This window comes from Gigantopelta aegis, chromosome 6 (genome assembly GCF_016097555.1).
Source record: "Gigantopelta aegis isolate Gae_Host chromosome 6, Gae_host_genome, whole genome shotgun sequence".
Taxonomy (NCBI): domain Eukaryota; kingdom Metazoa; phylum Mollusca; class Gastropoda; order Neomphalida; family Peltospiridae; genus Gigantopelta; species Gigantopelta aegis.
The window spans coordinates 47,605,482-47,631,924 of NC_054704.1; the positions used below are offsets into that span (position 1 = coordinate 47,605,482).

Genomic DNA, 26,443 nt, shown 5'->3' on the forward strand with positions numbered 1-26,443 from the left:
TGTTCAAATTAACCACGTTTTAATAATTTTCAAGGAAATGCTCTTTATTTCTGAAAATTGGCTAAACAAAAATTTGTTCCAGTGCGAGTCCTGAACATCTCATAGATATAAATAAGATTTCTCAACCGAGCTCTAGTGTTTTTCCACAGCTAGGGATATTCCTTAATTCTGTTTTCAAAAATGTAAGATTTCACTTTTAAAAAAAAAAGGTATGAATAAGGGGAACATTGGCAAGTGTTTACTTTGATATATGATCCAGTAATATTCAACTTACACGCTGGTTAACAGTGTAAATGACCCCCTCCCCACACACACACACACCCCAAAACAAATCCTGACATGCGTCATAGACAACATGTTTTCAGGGAAGAATCTCAAAGTCTGAGAGATGGATTAAAACACAACTTTGTGACATCGGAGGACTCAAATTAACCAAAAGGTCTGAAAAATTTCACTTGTGGAAAACTGCCCTTTCTGGTTAACTATAAGCATTCCAAAACCTATTTTCAAGAAATAAATGCCTACAGGAAGGAAATGTTTTATTTAACGACGCACTCAACACATTTTATTTACGGTTATATGGTGTCAGACATATGGTTAAGGACCACAGATATAGAGAGAGAAAATCTGCTGTCGCCACTTCATGGGCTACTCTTTTCGATTAGCAGCAAGGGATCTTTTATATGCACCATCCCACAGACAGGATAGTACATACCATGACCGTTGTTACACCAGTTGTGGCTAGAACGAGATATAGCCCAATGGGGCCACCGACGGGGATCGATCCTAAACTGACCGTGCATCAAGTGAGCACTTTACCACTGGGCTACGTCCCGCCCCCCAATGCCTACAGATTCAAACAAATTGAATAAAAACAGCATGCTGTAAAAAAGAAATGTTTATCAAAATATTACAAGTACAGATTTATATACACGTTTACAAATGTATACACATATATTATAAATCATCATGGTCACAACAATATAATCTATGGCTTAAGATATGTATAAGTGGAATGTATGCAGCTTACAATTATCTATGTACAAAATTTGGATAATTTGGAATGCCTGTTACATATAAGTTTATGGATTATGAAATATGTACAATGAATTAAAAAAATGTAATGTTACTTTAAAAAAATATATAAACAAGTAAGCAGTTTAGTATATAAATGAACTACATTGGATCAAATATTAAAAATAATATAAATTCAGTTTAAAACATATTTCGTAATATATCTGATGTTATTTTTCAAAGTGCTCAAATTACACCTTTTCTTCTGATTCCAGCTTGAAAAACAGAAGCCACAAAACACGCAAACAGTAATGGAAATACACGGTTCTCCTCTTAGTATCAAAGTAACAATCAGATGGTATCAAACCAATAGCAGTGATTTAACATTATGCATCTCATGTGAGGTCAGAAAAAACACCCATTTTATTCGTTCACTGTTCAGAATCGGCTAAAACCTTCATTAAAATTAACCTATAGGCCATTGTACATCACTACTTTAACATCATACACAAATATATTTAATATATTTCCATGTAACACTGGAGCAGTCGTGAACTAAGGTTTTAAGGGTTTTGTGAAGTGATTTTGTGTAGATTGCTATCTTTTAATGCATGGATCTTGTGGAGGAAAGTACACACCCCTTGATACAAGAACACCTAATGTAAGTTACCAACATAACTATTATATTTTAGTTTCACTAGCCCATTTAGTTTATGACTAAAAAGTAATTATATAGTAATAACAAGTAAAACAAAACTGACATTGTTTATTCTAGTCCAGGCACAAAGTGTAGTGTCCAGTGCCCAATACAGTACTGGTTGGGTACTAGTATTATATCATACTATAAGAATAACATTTCCAAAATTACCTTTTGTCTAGGTCTCCCTATTTTCTAGGTTCAGTCTACATTATACTGCTGATATAGCAGTATTTGTATAATATACAGCTCAAATACGTAAATACGTACTGCCTAAAACAAACTAATATAAGCACATGATTCTATTTCAATCTCTATGTACATCTTTGATTCGTTGTTGGTGTTTATTTCAGATTATCTGTGAACAATATTCTTTAATAACACACAGCCCAACAGAGAGATTATGACTATTTTATGTGTACAAAGAATTATGTGATGCATGTTACATTGTGCTCTTGGGTACAAACTAATTACAATACATAATACATGGATTTCTGGGCTAGCTCTGGGTGTTGCAAATTTCACAGATTATCTATCAAACCTCAAAAAGTTGCAGAAACCTAGTTATTTTCCAAAAAACAAAAGGGATCAATTATTATATGAAATTATAGGGGATACTTAGGTAACCAGATGTTAGTTCATGTAATATTTGTTAGGTAATAGACTGTTCAGTTATGTGAATTATATTTGTGAAACTGAATGCATTAGTCCTAACTTGCATTTAACTATGTAAATGACAGTATTTTCAGTTGATAGTGTAAGTTTAAGCAAAATAAAAGACAAAATATGATAGTTATTGCAGACCATTAAAGAACAGTTTCCTCGATACTGGATAAAGTAACGTTTTTGAATGTGTTACAAGTTACCACTTAAGTGACTTGGAATTCACGTGATTTTAAACATGCCAAACCGACATGTCAACTGAATGATGGTTCGTGTGAAATATTGTGCTGTGAAATGATTGCAACAAATCAAGAAATAAAATGAGAACTTAGTGAGACACAGAGCTAGCCCTGTATTGTTTAAACAGTGTAACTGATAGCGTAAATATTTTCAGATTTATAACCAAAACAATATCACAATTGTACATTAATGAAAATGTGCATGGCATATAATGAATTAGATTAATTTTACGGTAATAAAATGACAGCGTATTATTCACTTTTAAATATTAAAACAATAATGATTTGTAGAATTAAAAATATGACATTATTTCTGACATGAATGTACTTGTAGATTCTCACTGTTGTTTTCCATTTTCCATTGTAAATTTTAAAAACAAGTTTAAAAAAAGTTAAAATCAAAACAATAAATTTCACATTCTTTGTACAGACATGTAGATACAAGAGAACACCAGAGTTATTAAAGACTGCACACCTTGTAAAACCACTTGAATATAATGGTTACTGCCCAGACATTCTTTCTAAAATGCCAGCAATATAGTCTACAAAAGGATCAAGTAATGTTACAGGTCACAGACGTTTGTATATTTTGTTCGCAGAAGACACTTGTTACGTGACTTTCTGTGTGTAAGTAATCATACTGTACTCTTGTCTATACCTGTCAAGTACATTGAAGAAAACAAAAGTAATCATTTATAGAAGTAGCTGCCTGTTGGGGCTTTTGTAAACTCAATCTAGTAGTTAGGAAATGCTGAATAAAATAACTTGTTGCAATTCCGAATCACATAATTTCAGTTTCAATGATCATATCTCACTTCGTATACGACACTATAAAAATTATATTAAAAAGATCAATATGACTGATTATAAAGTTATATAAAAACTCATTCAGCCAATTATTACAAATAGCACTTTCTGTCAAGGCTAGACATAGCTCAAACTGATCTGGTTATCTGTATACCTTCACCTAAATTTCGTCAATGTACATTTGATTTACTGCAATTTTTACTTACATTTATTACTGCATGTTAATATGAGACACATTACATTACATTTTCATTGTTTATAAGAATGGTTAAAAACATGGTCTGTACTAAAATTTAAAAAATCATGTTCATCCAAAAGCACATTGTATGTCTGTACAACGATCTTGATCTGTAACATTTTATGTCACACTTTATGCAGTGATATAGGATATATTTTAAATTATCATTAAAATATACTCCGCACAGTTTAATATTTGAAACAAATTCCATAGAGTTACCTCAACCATACAGAACTCACGCATGGCTCACCGTGACTAATAAATATTTTTGTCATTTAGCCACTTTCCATTACTTGGACAAAAAATACCACAAACTGTGAGATTTCCAGGTTGAAACTAAGGCATGGACGTCAGCTTTCATTCCAGTACAACCCCAAACCTGCCAAAAATAAACCGAGGGAAACATTTCCTCCTTTCCTAACCTGATATCTCATCTATTTTATCCCTTAACATGCTAGTAAACTCTAACCTTATTGGCATCTGGAAAACTCTAGCCTTATTGGCAGCTGGAAAACTCTAGCCTTACTGGCTACTGAAAAGCTCTATCCTTATTGGCTGCTGGAAAACTCTAACCTTACTGGCTGCTGGAAAACTCTAGCCTTACTGGCTGCTGGAAGGATCAAACCAATTGATCTGTTCTTTAAGACAAGGATTCAAATAGGTGAGATATCAGAATAATGTATGAATATTAATATTTATTTAGGGATGTATCTGTACATCTGATTCCATGGTCCAGATGAAAGTACCAAATGATAAAGTACATGCTGAGTTATGAAATCAAGTTCATGACAAAATCTTCCTCATCCCGATGACCACAGAGATGACTGACAGTGTGAGTGAGAAGTTGTTTCTGTGAGAGGCTGCCCCACTGAGCACGTAGATCACTGTAGGTTTCCTGTAAGGGTCAGTTCCGGGGTCAAATCGCTGGGGACAGTCATCATCTGAAATAAACCCCACATCATTCTTATGTAATTAATGATGAAATTGATTTTCCATGTTTTTCACTATCTTTAAAATTTACTTGATGGAAAAAAACGAAAAGGAACATATGTGTAACAAATCACTGCTAACCGAAAAAGGAATATATGTATACCAAAACACTGCTAATCAAACAATATACATGAGTGTCATTAAACAACATACATGAGTGTCATTAAACAATATATGAGTCATTAAACAATATACCCGAGTGCCATTAAGCAACATACATGAGTGTCATTAAACCAACTGCTGCCATGTTACTCCAATATAATTAGCATCAAGTGGCCCTTTTTTAATCTCAAACAGGATGTACCATTACTAAGCTAAAGACTATTTTTCTCCAAGGATATGTTCCTCATTAGGAAAGAGGGGAATAACTAGGCAAACTCAAGACCAAACTCGGATGATGCTATGAGGCCGAATATACAAAACCTGTTTTTCTTAAATGCAGGTGTTTAAGAATTATATGTAGATATAGGAGTGTAAGTCAAAAACATGCTTTGTAAAGTCGGGCCAATTTTTTTATAAGAGTTAACAATCTGTTATTTGACTTAAAAGTCGTTTACAAGAGATAACTATCTCTTATTTGACTTGTAAAGTTGTTTACAAGAGTTAACTATCTCTTATTTGACTTACAGAGTCGTTCATTCTCGTAGAGCTCCATACTAAGTCCGGTTCCGACAATCATGTAGGAGCTGGCGTTCTGATCGCGAGGACAGCGGGCAGTCTGGGCGCGCGACAGATGAACATCCGTCCAGCTGAACCGCTCATAAACCTGCAAACAAGACAGTTACTTAACACTACAAGCTAATACAAGTTAAAATATAGGAACATTAACTGCGATACGTACCACAATATATTACAATATAGGAACCTTAACTGCGATACGTACCACAATATATTACAATATAAGAACCGTAACTGCGATACGTACCACAATATATTACAATATAGGAACATTAACTGCGATGCGTACCACAATATATTACAATATAGGAACCTTAACTGCGATGCGTACCACAATATATTACAATATAGGAACCTTAACTGCGATGCGTACCACAATATATACAATATAGGAACCTTAACTGCGATGCGTACCACAATATATTACAATATAGGAACCTTAACTGCGATGCGTACCACAATATATTACAATATAGGAACCTTAACTGCGATGCGTACCACAATATATTACAATATAGGAACCTTAACTGCGATGCGTACCACAATATATTACAATATAGGAACTTTAACTGCGATGCGTACCACAATATATTACAATATAGGAACCTTAACTGCGATGCGTACCACAATATATTACAATATTGGAACCTTAACTGCGATACGTACCACAATATATTACAAAGACCAATTCTCTATTATTAGAATTTATAGAGTGCTCTAATTTCATGTATTTTGTTTAACTCAGTCAAGATTTGTTCTGAACAAGTCTAGCTATTCTTTCTTTTCTTAAACTGGTAGTTCTTGTTTGAAAATATAATACGTATTCAACACACATAGAAAATATACACGTACAATATACTGGTACGTTATATATGTTTTGTTCAAAATTTGTATTATAGTATAGCAGTTATACTGCACATCTCTACTTCTCAAGGTAAAGAAACTTTAGGATTTAGACCTACTAACAGAATCACAGTCTCAATTCAAGTTAACACAATTTGTACATGTCTGTTTCCAAGTACGGGTGACATAAAGTTGATTCTGTTGGTGCTGAATAAACATTACTCACCCAACATCGGAATTCGGAAACAGCATCTTCCTCATCATATGTGATCAGATAGGACTTCATGTCTTCCATCCAGTAACCAACACATGTCAGGATGTGGTCAGGCTCATCTGAAAACAAGTATTGTAGTCTTCATTTACTTTAAGAAATGAGAAATGTCTAATGAGAAACCAAGTAGGCCTATATAAAATGACATACAACCAAATACTGGGGTTCCAATTTATCACCACAATCAGGCTCACTTACGACAAATTAATCATTATTTTAAGATGAAAATGCCATAATTTGGGTAATGATGTTATTTTATTACCTACAATAAACTGTAGATTTAAATAAATTATTTTACTATATACATAGCAATGAAATACACAGATCTACAGAAACAATAAATGTGATATCCGGTGAAAAGTAATATTTTCACTGTATTTTAACTAGTGGAAATAAAGAAATCATATTTACTTTTTTGCAAAGGTTCATGATTAAATTATCTCCCTTTGTGTTGTTTGTTCGTATTTAAGTTTGATGATTACCAATGCATCTGATCGTATTTGAAAAAAATAAAATAATGTAATTTAAACAAATGGACCTATAAAAAAGGGATACGAAGTGCAATTACGATAAAATATCTAAAACAAATTGAATACGAAGCTAAATAATGATGACACAATGTTCTGTCATCGAGTTTAAGTTAAAATTTAATACTGTTCACTTCGTTTTGTTTTTGTGGGGTTTTGCAGGATCACTTTGTCAGGTATGTTTGCACAGCAGTATTGTTAAATAAATATTAATTTAATAATTAAATAAAGATAATTTTTATTTACATTTCTTTTAAAAAGTCTATGGTCAAGTAAATTTTCTGGAAAAGTATCATCCGAAGAAATAGATCATGGCGTTACGTGTTTTTGATAGGATAAGCAAAAAATATTAACAAAAAGCGATTAAAAAATTAGGAAAGATGTATAGGCCTATAATAAATACACCATTTCATGGTGTTTTTTCGAATACAATTTTTTTTATGTCAACCCGTGATGTGGTTTTGTTTTTACACATCACTCACTGACATTAAAAACATATTAAAAACACCAGGGAAAATACTGGAACAAAAAAGTTTGGTTTAGCCAATTTTCAGAATATTTTAAGAGCCAAAGTCAAATTTTGTAGCCACTTTGCATACAAATTATCAGTTGGCTAATTTGGTAATATACAGGGTGAGCCCTGAAAACCCTATGAAATAGCCTCTATATTATGACACATATTTGATCAAGTTCACTTTTGTATTTTATATAAATTTGTTTTACAAATACTTTATTTAACCACGATTCCAGATCACTAGCATATTTTTCCTTTAATTAGTGAGATATTGGGCTACATGGGCACAAGAGCAACAACAACAAAAACGAAACTTCAAAGGGCACAGTAAAGATTTTATACATGGGCAGGCTCCTACACTGTCTATGAGACATGTTATGAGGTGACAGGCAAACATAAAAGGTGGTGGGGGAACAGCTCTAGGTTTAGGAAGGCACTTAACATATAGCTGCCTAAGTACTTTGAATATGCAGGCTCCTACTTTGAAATATAACAGTAGTGGCTCAAAGCTGATTCCATGATCAGTGCAATGTCTCAAAAGCTAAATTTCAGATAATGCAACATATGTTCAGCGTTCGAAATAAGCACTTGTCCGTTTGTCCTAACAAGTGAAAATCTATTTGGACAAACAAAATGCACCTTGGTGCTTGTCCTGTGGACAAGTAAAAATGTTCAATGCAGTTTCATTTTAAGCAATCAAAAACATCATCCTTGTACTTGAATAAAAAAAAAGCCATTTATTTGGACAAGTGAAAATGTTGGCGAACAAGTAGATTTCTAGATGTATTTGTCCATTGGACTAGTAAAACATTCTGCTTATTTCTATCACTGATGTTCAGTTTCTATACAGTATCCTTCCACTGGTCTCCATAGGAAAGCTATTAATGTCAAATCTCTGCATGTTTTTACCATATTCTCCAATAGGTCTTCCCCTGTAGTCCACAGATTCGCAGTACTCTGCATCAATCTCAATCTTTGACTTGTCCTGACTGCAAGACTTGAACTCGGAGACCGTGATTCGACAGTCCACTTGTACTCGGGGTCGGTCCGTCACTCCACGAATCCGTGTCTGGTATTCTTCCATCCAGTGCTGAGCATTCTGTTTGAACTGGTAGCGGCCAGCTATTGGGCATGGGAATGGAGATGGTGGATTCACTGGAAGGACCACAAGAAAGTGGTTAAATCATTATTAAGACAGGCTTTTCTCTGTATGAAATATACAAGCTATATTACACATCTACACACATGTAAGGAATTTCTGTGAATTTTCAGATCTGAACGCTACTTATTATTAAAACCATATAATAAAGTTCTCACAACCTTTTACCTTTATATGCATTCTAAAGTCTGAATAAATACTCTGAAAAACTTCAATATCAGAGAAATTACACGCACTCCCATTTTATAAAAAGTACAATTACTTGAAAAATGGCATGCCAAAAACTCAGTCTCATTTTGCTGTTTTATTCCAAATATAAATAAACCCAATTGTATTTATTCTAAAAATAACATGGCAAAATATTTCATGTGAAACATTATTCCATTAACATGTCAATTATTCCACTCTGAATTTACAAGGAACCGCCAATTGGTTACAAGGAACCGCCAATTGGTTACAAGGAACCGCCAGTTGGTTACAAGGTAAACTGTTACATTCTAAAATGAAAAGTTGCAACCTTCAGGATCAATGGAACTTTATTCATGTTTGAGACTGATTATTCGACACTTTTTTAATAGTAGACAAATTAAAAAAAGAAGATCCCAATGCATAATATGTTTTAAAAACCCATTTGGAATGACAACAAAGTATTGACTATTAGAATTAGGTCACTCACTCATTAAGCAAATATTAATTCATGTAACCATACGACAGGTTACCTTAGGTAAATATCAGGTGAACTAACTTTTGAAATATTGTCCCCTGCAACAACAAATAATTTCAAAACACTGGGTCCAAACACCTGTAATTATACACCACTTCCTAAATCAGATCACAACTATTAAAAGTAGTAACTGCTCAGCAAATAGTGGTGTGGAGCAGAAAACATATAAACACACACAAAAAACACATATGTCCCACTTACAGATTAGCACTTCATATTTCCAATCCGTGTCATCTCGGTTGAAGGTGAAGGACATCCAACTGCAAGCCTCGCGGAACTTCTTTTCCAGGTAGTTAGGATCAGCCAGCTCGTCTTTCGTAAGTCTAGATGGTTTGCCTGGAGAAAAACAATCAGCTTTATTATAATGTGAATGGAACTTTAACACGGTTTGTTGTATACTGGACGAAAAAAAATAAAATCTTTCTTTAATGACACCCCATCACATTTTAACTGTAGAGATCAAGTGACTAACATAAAGTAGTTATGGCACCTGGTCCAGATAGAGAAATCTGCTGTCAATGTATAATCAATGTTTAACAACCTTCAAAATCAACGAACACTGCCTTAAATATGAGGTACTTTGAAATCATTTTTATTCATGGTGGGTCTATTTTCATATAATCTGTGAGCTTGTACAATGAACAGATTTAAGAATACAATACAAATATAATATGTGTGTACATACATGTATAATACAAATTTCCACAAATTAAAGTCCCCACTGAAATGCATTTAAAAAAACAACACCACGAACACAAAAGATTCCACAGTATGCATGGTTAACAACTTCATATTGGGTGTATCACATAAAGGTAAGAAAGGTTAGTGCTACCAGACTACCAAGCATCATTTTAGCATTCGTTCCCCCACAATACAACCACTATATCAAAATAAATATATATTCTTTTTTAAATGTAACTTTGTTAATGTCAACAATAACTTCACTTTCTATTATATTACTATCATCTAATTAATGTATTAGCATGCTGTCCAGTGCATGCAACTTTAAAACCATTGTTACCTGTCCAGAATCAGATATACTCAATCATCCTAACATAGTCAACTAAAAAGCATGTTCCAGAGATCAAATACCATGCAGAAAATTAGTTCTCACAACATAAAATCTTTAACATTATTTTGTTTCTGTTTTCTGTGTTGATTCTTTGTAAATGTTTGTTTATAGTGCTGTAAGTTTTGGATAAGAGCACAAATGGTACATACCAACTCTGTATCTGACAATTCCATGATGTCTGGGGAGAATGTCATAGCAGACAAAGTCAACCTCACTAAATGAGAAAAAGAAGAGAACATAAAACAGTATACTTGCACAGGGCTCAAACTTAACGTTGGCACCGACAGCAATTGCCGTTGTTGAGATATAAATTGCTGTAAGTAAAGAGCATCACCGATGGCACTTTTGTGCCATTAATAAAGCTCCTCAACAATGGTGAAATGTATACATCTGGATGGATGGAGGGACGGACGGACGGACGGACGGACGGACAGGACAGAGATGAAACCTATAATCCTCTCCGGTAGGAACAGTAGAGGACTAATAAAGGTAATTTTAAAACTAGTTTGCAAAACAAATAAAATACTAAAAATAAAACCCACAACCAAATCACAACCCTGTATGAATAACAACATACGACTACCAAATTTTTTACAAATTTAAATAACAAAATTAACTAGAGAATTGTATCCAAATAATGAATTTTTTACCCATATGTATATGGTACATAGAAACTGTACTACAATAGTGATAACTAAGCAATTGAATGTACCAATTTTAGTTTGTTTTGTTTAATAACATACCACCAGAGCACATTGATTTATTAATCATCGGCTATTGGATGTCAACCATTTGGTAATTTTAACATACAGTCTTAGAGAGGAAACACTCAAAAAAATTTCCATTAGTAACAAAGGATCTTTCATACGCACTATTCCATAGACAGGAAAGCACACACACACATATATATATATATATATATATATATATATATATATATCACGGCCTATGATATACCAGTCGTGGTATATTGGCTGGGACGAGAAACAGCCCAATGTGCCACCAATGTTGATTGATCCCACAGACCAACCGCGCATCAAGCAAGCACTTTACGACTAAGCTACAATCTGCCCCGTACAAATTTAAATAACACAATTAACTAGAGAAATAATTAATTCTTTTTGTTTGCCCATATGTACCAGTAGAAACTGTAATACGACAGTGATATCTAATCGACTGGACGTACCATTTTCCGACGATGACCTTGGTCATGAGGAAACGCGTGCCGAGCGTCTGCTGACACGACAGGTACATGTCCTCATACTCAAACGCGTTCTTCTGCGTCTCGTAGTGGATGTGTGTGTCGTTGATTGTCACGACCGACCGAAACTGCAGGCCCTGCGTGAACCACTCGCCCGAGATGTTCCGTGGAAGGTTGCACTTGGATGTCATGTGAGCAGTAAGGGGCGGAACTGCGCAGAGAACAAAAGAATTTGTTACCCATATGGTTAAAAATATTCTTGGTAGATATTAAAGTGATGCGTCCCATTAGAACGCCAAGTGGGACGTAACACTTTGTGACATCGTCAACTGGTGCACTACAAGCTTACAGGAAAAAAAGAGAAAAGTTTGCTTTGTCTGGAGCACACTGATTAATTAATCATCGGCTATTGGATGTCAAATATTTGACTCATTGTAACCTTACAGGAATGTCAACCCAATGAGTTGAGTGATATATAGACTAAGATTGATTATGGGTAATAGATAGGATATTAAACTCGCTACCATTTTGCATCATGTTTATGTCCCTTGTTTTCATTGTCAATAGCTAAAAAAAATTTTTTAATACAACCTGCCATATTGCAGATTAAGTTTTACCACTGAACTAAACAATCTGCACCCTTGAAGAGGACTGAGTATTTTGATGAGCTATAACTTAATATAATAAAATAAAATAAATTATTTAAATAATTTAAGTGAGGTCACCTTTAAACAAATTGAAACACCATTTTATCAGTGTGCTGGCTCCCACATACTGTATTAAAAAGCAACACAATCATGGATAATAATAATACAACCCCCCAGCCTCTCCCCCATCCCCCCAACACCATGAGACAGACATATTCTGTGAGTTAGATCACGCAAACATTTTTTTTAAGGATAGCACGATTTAACATATAAAACATCATTCAGATTCTATTTGCTACAAATGTAAAATATTCAGGATGCCTGTTTCGAAAGACCAAAAGAAGGCAATAATGAAAGCAGCTGGTAAACAGACATTACAGTTTTGAAAATAATCCGATATAACAGCAAGATGTGCAAACTGTTAACGGACTAAAACAATATTCCTAGATATTTAACACACATACTTCTCCGTAGCTGCAGTCGAACAGGTCCATCGTAATTGGTGTTGAGCTTTCCACAATCCGCAAACCGGGACATGGTCCATCGAATGGTGTTGTCTGGAGCCTTTTCGTTCTTCAGAGTCATCTGTGAATGTATATTAGCAGAATCTTACTGCATGAGAATCACCGGCCTCAGTGGTGTCGTCGTTAAGCCATTGGACATAAGGCTGGTAGGTACTGGGTTCGCAGCCCAGTACCGGCTCTCACCCTGGAGCAAGTTTTAATGACTCAATGGATAGGTGCAAGGCCATTACACCCTCTTCTCTCTGACTAACCACTACTTAACAACTAACCCACTGTCCTGGACACACAGCCCAGATAGCTGAGGTGTGTGCTCAGGACAGCGTGTTTGAACCTTAATTGGATATAAACACAAAAATAAGTTGAAAAGACTGAAATGAATCAAGAATGCCGTGTAGGAGAAACATTATTGGCTAGAGTAAAATTCCATCCAAATTAATTCATATAGAGGATTTCACATTTCTCGGGTGTTTGACATACAATAACTGCAGCATTATGACGAAACCTGCCACACATTATATTACTATAATAATAATTCCCAATTAATAGAAAGGCATCTTTTGTATACACCTTCCCACAGACCAGACGGCATACATTTATTGCCAGTTATGTAAAACACAAAACCCCTTCATTTCTTTTAAACAGATCTTTAGAAAAGGTTCAGTCACGCACTTCTATTACTTATAAAATGGTGGACGATGCACAAATACACTCTTACCAAACATTTAAATCTTTCTCTCCTGTCCTTCTCCACAGTATCGGCAATGGCAGCAAATGTGTAGCCAGTACCTCCTAACATGGCGAACCAGCTTCCCATACACTGGTACCTGATGACTGAAAACAGAGACATAACATTACAAAGAAAGAAGGACAGGAAGAAAGAAAGAAGTGTTTAATATAACACACAAAAAAACCTGTTTCGTTTAACGACACCAGTAAAGCACAATGATTAATTATCATCGGCTACTGGATGTCAAACATTTGGTAATTATGACACAGTCATGAGAGGAAACCCACTACATTGTTTCTAATGCAGCAAGGGATCTTTTTATATGCAGCAAGGGATCTTTTTATATGCAGCAAGGGATCTTTTTATATGCACTTTCCAAGACAGGTTTAATTTAACAATGCACTAAACATTATAATTATGGTTATCTGGTATTGGTCATATGGTTAAGGACCAAAATGAAAATCAGAGAGGAAACCTGCTACCTCAAGAACATGAGCTCTTTTTGATTAATAAGCAGCAAGGGATCTTTTATATGCAATAAACCAATGACAGGATAGTACACACCATGCAGGGCTTCTAGATTATGGTAGCCCCACTCACATGGCTAGTGATATTCAATGCTGGGCTAGTAAATAACTACTATAACTAGCCCGACCGCTAGTGGGAAAAAACCCTCGTCAAATGCTGCTTTAAGTCTTTTGTAAATATGAATATCCTGCCCCCTCTTCCCACCCCCAATCTAAGGATTTTAAAGCTCTTTATGTGACATATCTGATTATTACTACATGTATTAGTAAAACTGTATTTATTTAAAGTACATGTAGGGCTAGTGAATTTTTAATCATGGCTAGTAAATGTTTTAATCACTGATCCCATGGCTAGTGAATTTTTAATCATGGCTAGTACATTTTTTAAATCACTGATCCCATGGCTAGTGAATTTTTAATTGTGGCTAGTAAATTTTTTAAATCACTGATCCCATGGCTAGTGGATTTTTATAAAATTCTAGAAACCCTGCACCATGGCCTCTCTTTCACCAGTTGTGAAGAACTGGCCGAAACAAGAAATAGCCCAACAGGTTTTCTTAATTATCAGGAACTATAACATAAATCTTATGCTTTTATAAGTGTGGTATCAAGTCTTCCTCATTGCTGCTAGACGTCAAGTGCAATTAGGAACCTTAGGACTTAGGACTAATTTCTAGAACTGCATATTCTTTTGTAGCATTTCCTTCCAGCTTAAAATATGAAAAGCAAACACTGCTACCCCTTCCACAAAATGAATTTCGAGACAGGCCAGTCTGTTTTGTTCATGGTTTACAAAAATATTAAAAACTATGATCCAAGGGAGATAATATATTTCACAAATTTTTATACAAGTATACTTATTTTTGATGCTGGTTTCAACCATTTTTATTAATTTCACAATACTGCAGCAAAACATACTGTCAAAAGGGCTGATCACATCCGACTGTATTACAGAATTCACACACTTTTATTATCAACCAAATTCCTCGACTTTCAACGGCATTTTCCATGACATTTTAAAATGAATTTTTAACAATTTTAATTTTCCATAACTTTCCACGACTCGGCTCAAAATTCCATGAGTTTCCAATCAGGAAAAAAGACATTTGCAAATCCCATAACGTTCCATGATTTTTACGACCTGTATGAACACTGTATTACATAAAAAATTTAAAAAATCTCTCAGATGTACCTAACTGCATGGCGGTACTATACTTACTTTCTGTTTTAGACGTCTGCACCTCTCGGCACTTCTTGAACTTCATGAGAAACACTTCGTTGTCAACGTACGAGGAGCCGGGGTCTTGGCAGGCCTCGATCACACTCTCACGGTTGGCACAGATACCGCCGCCGCCCCAACTCACCTCGTAATTAAACTGAAACACACCCTCAAACGTGGTGATGCAGTTTACCGTCTTGATGGTTTGTCCTGTAAAAAAACATATATTAAATAAATTAATATTCAGTGAAACCCTTCTAAACCTGACAGTCTGGTTTCAAGGGGTATCCAGTTTAGGAAAGTTAAGTTCTGTACTAATTTTTAAAAAGGGACCAATAAAAATATCCAGTTTTAAAGAAAGGAATGAACGAATGTTTAACGACATCCAAGCACGTAAAATACATCAAATATTGGGGGTCAATAGTTTTGAGGGAATTCTAGTTTACAGAGGGTCCAGTTTTGAGGGGTGTCGGTGTATATAGCATAAAATCAGGTCATACACACACTTATATAAAGCAGCGATGTATGATCTAATGTATGCCGCCATGTTATTCAGGGCTAGCTCTTCCTCTCGCCAAATTTACCATTTCGAATTTTAAGAACAATGGGTAAATTTTATTTTTAAAAGTTTGGTATTTTGTTGGAAAGTAAACTAGGTTTTGCATAATTTTTAAAGATAATTTGGCAAAATATTCTGCACAACCAGAGCTAGTCCTGTTATTAAACTGACCGTATGCTGTGATGCTACGAAAGTAAAGTTTGTTTTGTTTAACAACACCACTGGAGCACATTGATCAATTAATTATCAGATGTCAAACATTTCATAATCAGAGGAAACCTGCTACATTTTTTTCTGATGCAGCAAGAGATCTTTTATACACACTTTCACACAGACAGGAAAGCACACACCACAGCCTTTGTCCAATTGTGGTGCATTGGTTGGAACAAAGAAAAAACCCTACCAGTTGAATGGATCCACCGAGGTAGTTCAATCTTGCGATGCAAGCACCTCAACTGACTAAGCTAATTCCCACCTCAAATCTTTAAAAATCCCCCAATTAACCTGCATCCACCTATAGGAATTGTTATGTATACTCTTCAAAAAAAGAAACGCAAAAGGGTACAAATGGGTTATAACTCCGATTTTATGTTTCCTACCGGTTCATGCTTTGTGAATATAAGGTCATTGCATGTCCCAAACACATTCCCACGGTTACATTCGATAAAACGCAGCTACTGTACAATAAAGTTCCAAAATGTGAATATTCGCAAAAACGCAGCCACGTGCAAACCATGTCACCACTGCACGTGCGTTGTCTGCACGTGCAACATGAACACCGACAGTATAAAAGTGCAGGGTGTTCGCTTGCCTGGCCTCTGTATCTGGCCGACAGTTGACAATCCAGGACATGCCACGTCTCAGTGAACCGCAGAGAAACAATGCCATCGGCCGACTAGACGCAGGCGAATCCAGAACGGCCGTTGCCAGGGCATTCCATGTGTCCCCAAGCACCATCTCCAGACTGTGGGACCGTTACCAGCAACATGGATCAACACGTGACCTCCCTAGATCCGGTCGACCACGGGTCACTACCCCTGGGCAGGACCGCTACATCCGGGTACGCCACCTTCGGGAACGATTGACTACTGCCACCTCCACAGCCGCAGCAATACCAGGTTTGCGCAGGATATCCGACCAGACCGTACGGAACCGCCTACGTGGGGTAGGAATTCGTGCCAGACGTCCAGTTCGAGGTGTCATCTTAACACCACAACACCGTCGACTCCGACTGCAGTGGTGCCAGATTCATCGACAATGGCCTCAACTGCGATGGAGACAGGTGTGGTTCAATGACGAGTCCCGATTTCTGCTCCGACGTCATGATGGAAGATGTCGCGTGTATAGGCGTCGTGGTGAACGTTATGCGGCAAACTGCGTGCAGGAAGTGGACAGATTCGGCGGGGGTAGTGTCATGGTGTGGGCAGCCATCTCACACACTGGCAGAACTGACCTGGTCCACGTGCAGGGCAACCTGAATGCACAGGGCTACATTGACCAGATCCTCCGGCCACACATCGTTCCAGTTATGGCCAACGCCAACGCAGTGTTCCAACATGACAACGCCAGGCCTCACACAGCACGTCTCACAACGGCTTTCCTACAGAACAACAACATTAATGTCCTTCCTTGGCCATCGATATCACCGGATTTGAACCCAATTGAGCATCTATGGGACGAGTTGGACCGACGCCTCCGACAGCGACAACCACAGCCCCAGACCCTGCCCGAGCTGGCAGCAGCCTTGCAGGCCGAGTGGGCCACCATCCCCCGGGACGTCATCCGTACTCTGGTTGCTTCAATGGGCAGGCGGTGCCAGGCAGTTGTCAACACACGCGGAGGCCACACCCGGTATTGACTCCAGATGACCTTGACCTTGGTGGTGTGTCCTATCACTTACTCACAATGGACTAGAGTGAATTGTGAACAATCCTGCAACATGTGGTAATTATCGGACTCACCATTCAATAATTAAATCAATTCTCCAAATGTTACGACAATGTGGTTTTGCGTTTCTTCTTTTGAAGAGTATATGTTTGCATTGTTTACTTGTTGATCAAAGCCCTTTTCTTTGTGTACATTTTAGCTGTATATTCCCAAGTAAATAACCGAAGAGTAGTTTTACAACACTCCTCTGTTTCATACAATTATAGCTTCGTGTACATTTTAGCTGTATATTCCCAAGTAAATAACCGAAGAGTAGTTTTACAACACTCCTCTGTTTCTTACAATTATAGCTTCGTGTATATTTTAGCTGTATATTCCCAAGTAAATAACCGAAGAGTAGTTTTACAACACTCCTCTGTTTCATACAATTATAGCTTTGTGTACATTTTAGCTGTATATTCCCAAGTAAATAACCGAAGAGTAGTTTTACAACACTCCTCTGTTTCTTACAATTATAGCTTCGTGTACATTTTAGCTGTATATTCCCAAGTAAATAACCGAAGAGTAGTTTTACAACACTCCTCTGTTTCTTACAATTATAGCTTCGTGTGTGTATGTCTGACTGAGCTAAATCTTGCCCCTGCTACAAAAGGGTTATTATATTTGTTAGTATCTGACTTACTGAACAGTGTGATGACTTGAGAAACTGATGGCAGCTCAACAATACCAGTGCACATAGCTTCAAAACCAGTATTAGATGTGTAGCAATCACCTGTAACAAAGACGGAAAAACAAAACACAATAATGAATCATTTATTTACGTTTCATCAGGGCTTCTAGATTATGGTAGCCCCACTCCCATGGCTAGTGATATTCAATGTTGGGCTAGTAAATAACTACTATTGCCATGTCCAACAGCTAGTGAAAACAAAAGTTGTCAAATGCTGCATTTTAGTCTCTATTTTAAATACATTTATGAATATTACTATTAATTAGTAAAATTGTATTTACTTAAAGTAGGGCTAGTGAATTTTTAATAGTGGCTAGTAAATTTCTTAAATTACTGATCCCGTGGCTAGTGAATTTTATAAAAATTGTAGAAGCCCTGATTCATTCATGCATGCTGTAGTATATAACTTTATCCTAAACTGATGAATATTTGTTGCATGTTTTTTTTATATACAAACCATAAAGTATACCTAATCTGTTGTGAAAACTGACTGACTGATTAAACATGATCTCAGTATGCAAAACGTATATTGAAAAGTTATTTATTTTCATTTTATTGTTTTTATTTTATCAACAGTTAACATTGGGCAAATGAATTTTTAGCCATCACCAGTGAATTTTCAAATTTACTGGCTCCACGGCAAATGACTTTAATTTTTTTTTTTTTAGAATTCCTGCTGTGGTAGTTTCTTAAAAAGACTCAAATCTTTCATTCATATGGCAAATTTTAAAGGTATAGTATGACTGTGTTTAATTAAAGTACTAGGTCATCATAACAGTATTACAGTTTTTATGTTAAATTCATTCCAAACATTTTCAGGAATCCATTGGCACAGCCAGAATTTTATAGGGGGGAGAAGGTTGGGGGTGGCACACACTGTCTAGTCCGGATGACAGGCAAATATAAAAGATGGTGATGGAAAGATGTTGAGCGGGGTGCATGGGCTCCACCACTACATAATAAGTAACAAGGTTGGTCGTAATTTTTATAATCAGGTGCAGATCCAGAGATGGGGTCGAGGGGGTCCAGACCCCTCCCCCCCCCCCCCCCCCCCAACCCCCGCCCAGGACAACAATTTTTTGCTTCACTTATTTTAATTAATGAATGAGTAAACTCTTTAATATTTTTCATTTAATTAGTTGCATATGACCCCCATCCCCACCTGCAAACAATTTTGAATCCACAACTAATGACTCAGTTTTTAGGATTTCTTTCCAAGGATTTTTGTCAATCATGTGTAATAAGCAAAACACTTTTGAATATAATTTTTTGATTATGACTGTGTACTCACTTTGTCTGTATTGCAAAATATTAGGTGTCCGCCACAGCACATCCAGACATCTCAAACAGGTCTTGGAATTCCCACTATGGTGGAAAAAAAAACCCAGGTTAATAATATTATTATCATGCTCATACTAATGTACATGTATGTAATTACAATCAGTTTTTATAAAGTGGCACCGAAAATTCCTACCCCCGCCCCCCCAAATGTTTTTTGTTTAATGACACCACTGGAGCACGGTGATTAATTAATCATCAGCTACTGGATGTCAAACATTTGATAATTCTGACTCGTAGTCATCAGAGGAAACCCGCAACATTTTTTCCTAATGCAGCAAGGGATCTTTTATATGCATTTTCCAGAGACAGGAAAGCACATACCACAGCCTTTGTCCAGTTGTGGTGCACTGGTTGGAACGAGAAAAAACCCAATCAGCTGAATGGATCCACCGAGGTGGTTCAATCCTTCGATGCAAGAACCTCAAGCGAGCACTCAACCGACTGAGCTAAATCCTGCCCCTGAAAATTCCTAATTTCCCCAACAATCCCATCAGCCATGGGACCATGGCGAAATATCCTGGATAAAGGTTTAAACAAATAATTTTAATAAATAACAATGTTTTAATTGAAGCAATGAATATATTTTACTAAGGGGCGGGACGTAGCCCACTGGTAAGGTGCTCGCTTAATGCACGGTCGGTCCAGGACCAATTCCCGTTGGCGTGCACATTGCCGGTCCAGGATCAATTCCCGTTGGCGTGCACATTGCCGGTCCAGGACCAATTCCCGTTGGCGTGCACATTGCCGGTCCAGGACCAATTCCCGTTGGCGTGCACATTGGGCTATTTTCCCATTTCAGCCAGTGCACCATGCCTGGTATATCAAAGACAGGCATCGAAATAAGTCGAGAACTGTCGTTCAGGTTACCGGGAGGTTACCACATGTTAGAGAAGTCGAGAACGGTGTTTCATTCTCGACAAAAATTTCAACGAATGGTAGTTTCGTTTCCGAACGTAAACCAGGCAATGCATTGCCGGTCAGGACAATTCTGCGTTTCATTATTTCGCCAAGCACCATTGCATTGAGGTTCGCGTGCAAGTCACTACCGGAGGTTACCGCGTGTTAAGCAGCGAGAACGGTGGTTCACTAGATGATGGTATTTAGTAGTTTTCCGAATGTCCGCTTCTTTTTTTTTCTCGTACAAAATTGCACCGATGTTCGTGCACACTTGTGCAATTGCAAAGCGCCCACTAGATAAATTTACTTCCAGATTTCGTTTCTCGTACGGATGTTCGCGCACACCGTTACAATTTCAGAATGACCGCGTAACAGGAATTCAATTCTAACTTTCATATAGTTGTGGAAACCTATAGGTTACCAGGTTATATTTTGTGGTAACCTGTAAATGGGTTACCAGACACAATGCTTATTTCGATGCCTGAAAGACTGTGGTATTTGCATATAAAAGATCCCTTGCTACTAATGGGAAAATGTAGCGGATTTCCTTTCTAAGACTATATGTAAAAATTACCAAATGTTTAACATCAATAGTTGATGATTATTAAATCATGTGCTCTAGTGGTGTCATTAAACAACAACAAAAACCCCACCTAAAACATTTACTAATTAACAAGATTTTAAACTTTTTGAGTCTGTGCTGGAATGCCACAGACTGAGCATCGTAACATAACAGCAGCAGAGTGCATCATGCCATCTAATCAGTCCACAATGTAAATAAATTAATGGCACATCACCATGCTATGTACATGTGAGGGTTAACTGAAATTCTTTTAAATTTGTTACCATTTAAGAAGCTATTAAAAAGCTTTTAAGTATCACTTGTCTTAATTATCGGAAATTGCTATCTACCACAGTACAAAATAAAAACATAAAGCATGATGTAAGTTTAAGCAGTATTAAACCCAGCTGCTGAAATGACAAATATCTTTCAGAAATTAACAATTTCAGAATTAACACAATATAGTGAATCTTTATGTTTTTTGGGCACTTTGTAAATTTGAGACAAACTGATCTTGGTTACAAATTCTGAAAGTAAATTCTCAGAATGTCTCAAGGCTCGGACTTAATGATGGCACTGACAGCAATTGCCATCGTCGAGATATAAATTGCCATAGGTCTGGAGCGTCACCGACGGCATAAAAGTGACGTCGGTAAAGCTCCTCAATGATGATGTATATCTGGTGTACATTATCTGCCAGTATATAACATTTGTACATTAGAAATAGGTGTACATACTCGTACAGCAAAACAACCATTCAGATATGTTTATTTGCTGTAAAAGTAACTTTTAAAAAAAATTGCCGTCGGTGGGTCATTTTACCCATAGCAAATTACAAAAAAATTGCTGTCGGTGGGTCATTTCACCCATAGCAAATTACAAAAAAAATTGCCGTCGGTGGGTCATTTCACCCATAGCAAATTACAAAAAAATTGCCGTCGGTGGGTCATTTCACCCATAGCAAATTACAAAAAAATTGCCGTCGGTGGGTCATTTCACCCATAGCAAATTACTAAAAAATTGCTTTTGGAGACAAAATTCTTAAGTTCGCTTAATATTTATCTACATCTATATTTATTCCATAATTTATTTTATTTGCAGGCTGTCTTTTTATTTTAAAATGAACTTATAGTCCAAGTAGCAAAATTAGATCTATGTGACCCATTTATCGGTTTTGCAGAAATAAATCCAGGTAACCCATTTCCTGTTTGCGTAAACCGTTATATATCCAAATAAATGATGCTCCAAATTTTGCTCTAACAAAAAATAGGTTAGCAAAATTAGATTTATGTGAGCAACGCGCGAACGAAACAATCATTCTCGCAATTTTGAAAATTGTACTTACTAAATTAAAGATATGAATACACTTTCTAAGATGTTATTAAACAATAATTAAATTAAAAAAAAAAAATAAAGGTGAAAAAAGACAAAAAAACACAACAAATTGGGGCCTAATTCAAAAAGGTCTCTTAGACTCTGTTTGACAACAAAGCATCCTCTTTGAAGGTCTTTTAACACTGGACTGCGAGATCGCAAAGTTGCAAGAGTTTAGTGAATTAGGCCCCTGCTAAGCTACAAGAACATCCAGCTATCAAAGGGTTAACATACTTCTCATCCTGGGTGGTTATCTTCGCGAGCATAGTTGCGTTAGTTCCAGCCACTCGGTAAGTGTTGTTGTGTAAATAGAGATTAACACAGTCCATGTGATTCCATTGGTTCGCACTAACCACAATGGTGGTATCCCGACCAGCCTCCATCGAATAAAAGTCACCATGGAAATCTTTAGGGTATTTACACTGTTGCACTGAAAATATGTTAAATAACAAAAAAACAAGTACAAAGATTATTTCTGTGTAATATGTAGGTTATTTTACACTGTCAGGCTATAAAATACTAGTAAAAAAATTAATTATGTCTAATACATGTATATATGTAGGTTATTATATGTTGTTAATGTCATGAGTACTATAAAATACAAAATGATAATTTCTATGTAATAGGTAGGTTATTTTACATTGTTGTGCTAAAATGATATGAAATACAACTTTTTGGCTAAGTATATAATTAATGTGTAACTAACACAAATCAAATATATAAACACAATATACCGGTATGCTATAAAAATATTGTGATACATATTGTCTAAAATTTATATTGGGATATATGTACACATGTATCTCTAGCTGTTGGGGCGGGATTTAGCTCAGTCAGTTAAAGGAAGGAAATGTTTTATTTAATGATGCACTCAACACATTTTATTTACGGTTATATGGCGTCAGACCACACAGATATTGAGAGAGGAAACCCGCTGTTGCCACTTCATGGGCTACTCTTTTTTTTCGATTGGCAGCAAGGGATCTTTTATATGCACCATCCCACAAACAGGGTAGTACATACCACAGCCGTTGATATATCAGTCGCGGTGCACTGGCTAGAACGAGAAATAGCCCAATGGGGCCACCGACGGGGATCGATCCCACACTGACAATGCATCAAGCGAACATGTTACCACTGGGCGTCAGACATATGGTTAAGGACCACACAGATATTGAGAGAGGAAACACGCTGTCGCCACTTCATGGGCTACTCTTTTCGATTAGCAGCAAGGGATCTTTTATATGCACCATCTCACAGACAGGGTAGTACATACCACAGCCTTTGATATACCAGTAGAGGTGCACTGGCTGGAACGAGAAATATTACAGGGGCTATAGTAACCCTTAGTTTGTTGGTTATATGTCAGCTTACATCAATAATTGATCAACTTGGTCCCAATACAATCTGATTATGTTCAAATTTAAATTAACTAATGTTGACCTTATTAGTAATATTTTCAAATCAATTTAACATCAAGCCACAGGATATTTTACTTGAAATATATATACACAACTCTAATGATTTATTTTTACTGGCCTCATTGGTGGTGTAATTAAACCATTGAACATAAGGCTGGTAGGTACCGAGTTAGCACTTCAGTATCGGCTCCCACCCAGAGTGAGTTTTAACGACTTAGTGGGTAGGTTTAAGACCACTGCACCAGACTTCTCTCTCACTAACCACTAAAGCACTGTCCTGGATAGACAGCCCAGATAGCTGAGGTGGGTGTGCCCAGGACAGCATGCTTGAACCATAATCGGATATAAGCACAAACATAAGTTGAAATGAATTAATGATTTATTTTTTATCCTTCAATCCAGGACCCAATCACTGGCGAAGTCTGAGATTGTGCCCAGGAGAGACGTGCTTTTAAACCTTAAACAGATATAGGCATGTGTCATTAAAACAAATTAAAACATTTTAACTTTCCTATCAAAAATCGACAATGCCTTGGACTGATGGAGTTTTTATTCTCTGTGACACCTTTTGTGGATGTAGCCCAGTGGTAAAGTGCTTGCTTGATGCACAGTTGGTTTGGGATTGATCCCCGTCAGTGGGCCCATTGGGCTATTTCTAGCTTCAGCCAGTGCACCACGAATGGTACATCAAAGGCCATGGTATGTGCTATCCTGTCTATAGGATGGTGCATATAAAAGATCCCTTGCTGCTAATCGAAGAGAGTATCCTATGAAATGGCGACAGCAGGTTTCCTCCCTCAATATCTGTGTGGTCCTTAACCATATATCCGATGCCATATAACCATAAATAAAATGTGTTGAGTGCGTCGTTAAATAAACCATTTCCTTTTTGTTTCCTTTTGTGGACTTTATTCCATTCCACCCCCCACCCCCTCCCATGGCATGTATTTTGCAATGAAATTTTTTTTATTGCACAGGTTGCCTAACTACTTGCTACAATTTAGGGCATCCCATGTTCACTTGTTGGGTACCAGGTAACATCTTGTTCAGCATCACGTCACAATTTTCTGTGCACGTTTATAAATGAACATTATAAATACCGGTACTTAAATAATAAACAGTTAGGGTTAGAGTTAGTGACAGTGCCACAGGAAAGTCCTTCCCAAGTTTCAGAGTTCGCTACACATTTTAAAAACATTAAACAGAAAAATATCCGCCCGGGGCCCACCTCCCCTAACCCCAACCCCTAACCCTAACTAAAAATAATAATGGAGGGGACCGGGGCGGATATTATACCTAACCCTATTTCTAGTATTACAGAGGGGTACGGGTGGAAGAACATTGGCTAAATTGTCACAACACCCGTATATGTCATCTACATTTTATAATTCATAGTCCTAATTTATATTAATTATATATTTTTAAATAATATTACATTTTACAAAACTACTACTACTAATATATATATTGTAAATTGTTACTAAACTTTGAAAACGATTACAAAAATAACCCGGAAATATAGCTGTTACACCGTTAGCAGTTTTTCAGTCAAATAAAACGAAATCAAAGTATTAAAACAACGATGCTCCGTCCATTTTAAAATTAGAAAATGCAAACATGCTACCCGGTGAAACCAAAGACTTACCAGATAAGCTGACTATGCAGAATAATACTGCAAAAAATAATAAACATCTTGGCCCACAATCAAGCGCCATTTTGCGTTAAAATGGCGACAACACCGCGTAAATAGGTCAACGACGAATCACGACAGGTGCGAATTCCAGGTAACTTCGTACCTGTGTTTAATTCTGACTTTATTAAACTTTTATTAATAAAGGGAGATGTATTCTATGTTTGACTTTAATATAGCAATGTTTTATGTTGCTACAATACATTTAGCGACAACAGGTAATTCATTATTCGCATTCCACAGGCATTATTCAACTGTGACAGAGGGGATGTAATTCGTGTTTTGAAGGTGTGTCTCCACCGCTCAGTCTGTTTAGAGTTTTATACTTGCTGTGTTTGGACGGGCCCATAAGAACATGTAAAGTGGAGGTGGTTTGGTGGGTGGGAGTAAGACGGACAACCCCAAGGGATGTATGTGGACAAGCACATTTCATACAGGCCTATTTAAATAATTTTGGTATTTAATTACTAAGATCACTGTCTAATGTAACATACTGTTTATGAATATATTAAAATTATAACATTATGAGTCGAAGTTTCCATGTCCATTTTCCTTGAACGCATGTTTGAAATGGAAGAATAAAAAAAGTTATTGTGTCATAAGTTTTTAAATGTGACTGCTTTCAATATTCTAGACTTTTAAGAACCAAAGTCACCACATTTAAATGTATAATAGTTTAACTTTACAGGTAAGTTTGTATA

At 36.5% G+C, this 26,443-nt stretch overlaps 1 protein-coding gene across 1 annotated transcript; it reads right to left on the reverse strand.

Moving 5' to 3' along the window:
- Positions 1–880: 880 nt before the first annotated feature.
- Positions 881–25,837, reverse strand: LOC121374146. The gene is made up of 14 exons (XM_041501111.1): positions 25,698–25,837; positions 22,866–23,061; positions 19,749–19,822; positions 18,410–18,499; positions 15,282–15,491; positions 13,524–13,639; positions 12,749–12,869; positions 11,623–11,848; positions 10,586–10,650; positions 9,566–9,700; positions 8,391–8,636; positions 6,396–6,502; positions 5,276–5,414; positions 881–4,599 (listed from the first exon to the last, which is right to left on the reverse strand). Exons 1-14 carry the CDS (start codon positions 25,765–25,767, stop codon positions 4,442–4,444), a joined length of 1,953 nt encoding a protein of 650 aa, XP_041357045.1. The 5' UTR covers positions 25,768–25,837; the 3' UTR covers positions 881–4,441.
- Between the last annotated feature and the right edge of the window lie 606 nt (positions 25,838–26,443).

What these genes read in the sequence shown, in the direction of transcription:
- LOC121374146 (XM_041501111.1), bottom strand. Translation starts at nt 25,767, where the DNA reads ATGGCGCTTGATTGTGGGCCAAGATGTTTATTATTTTTTGCAGTATTA. An exon ending in ATAACCACCCAGGATGAGAA is followed by an intron (nt 19,823 to 22,865) that starts GTATGTTAACCC and finishes TTTCCACCATAG; the next exon opens with TGGGAATTCCAAGACCTGTT. An exon ending in TCGACTGCAGCTACGGAGAA is followed by an intron (nt 11,849 to 12,748) that starts GTATGTGTGTTA and finishes TTCTCTGCGCAG; the next exon opens with TTCCGCCCCTTACTGCTCAC.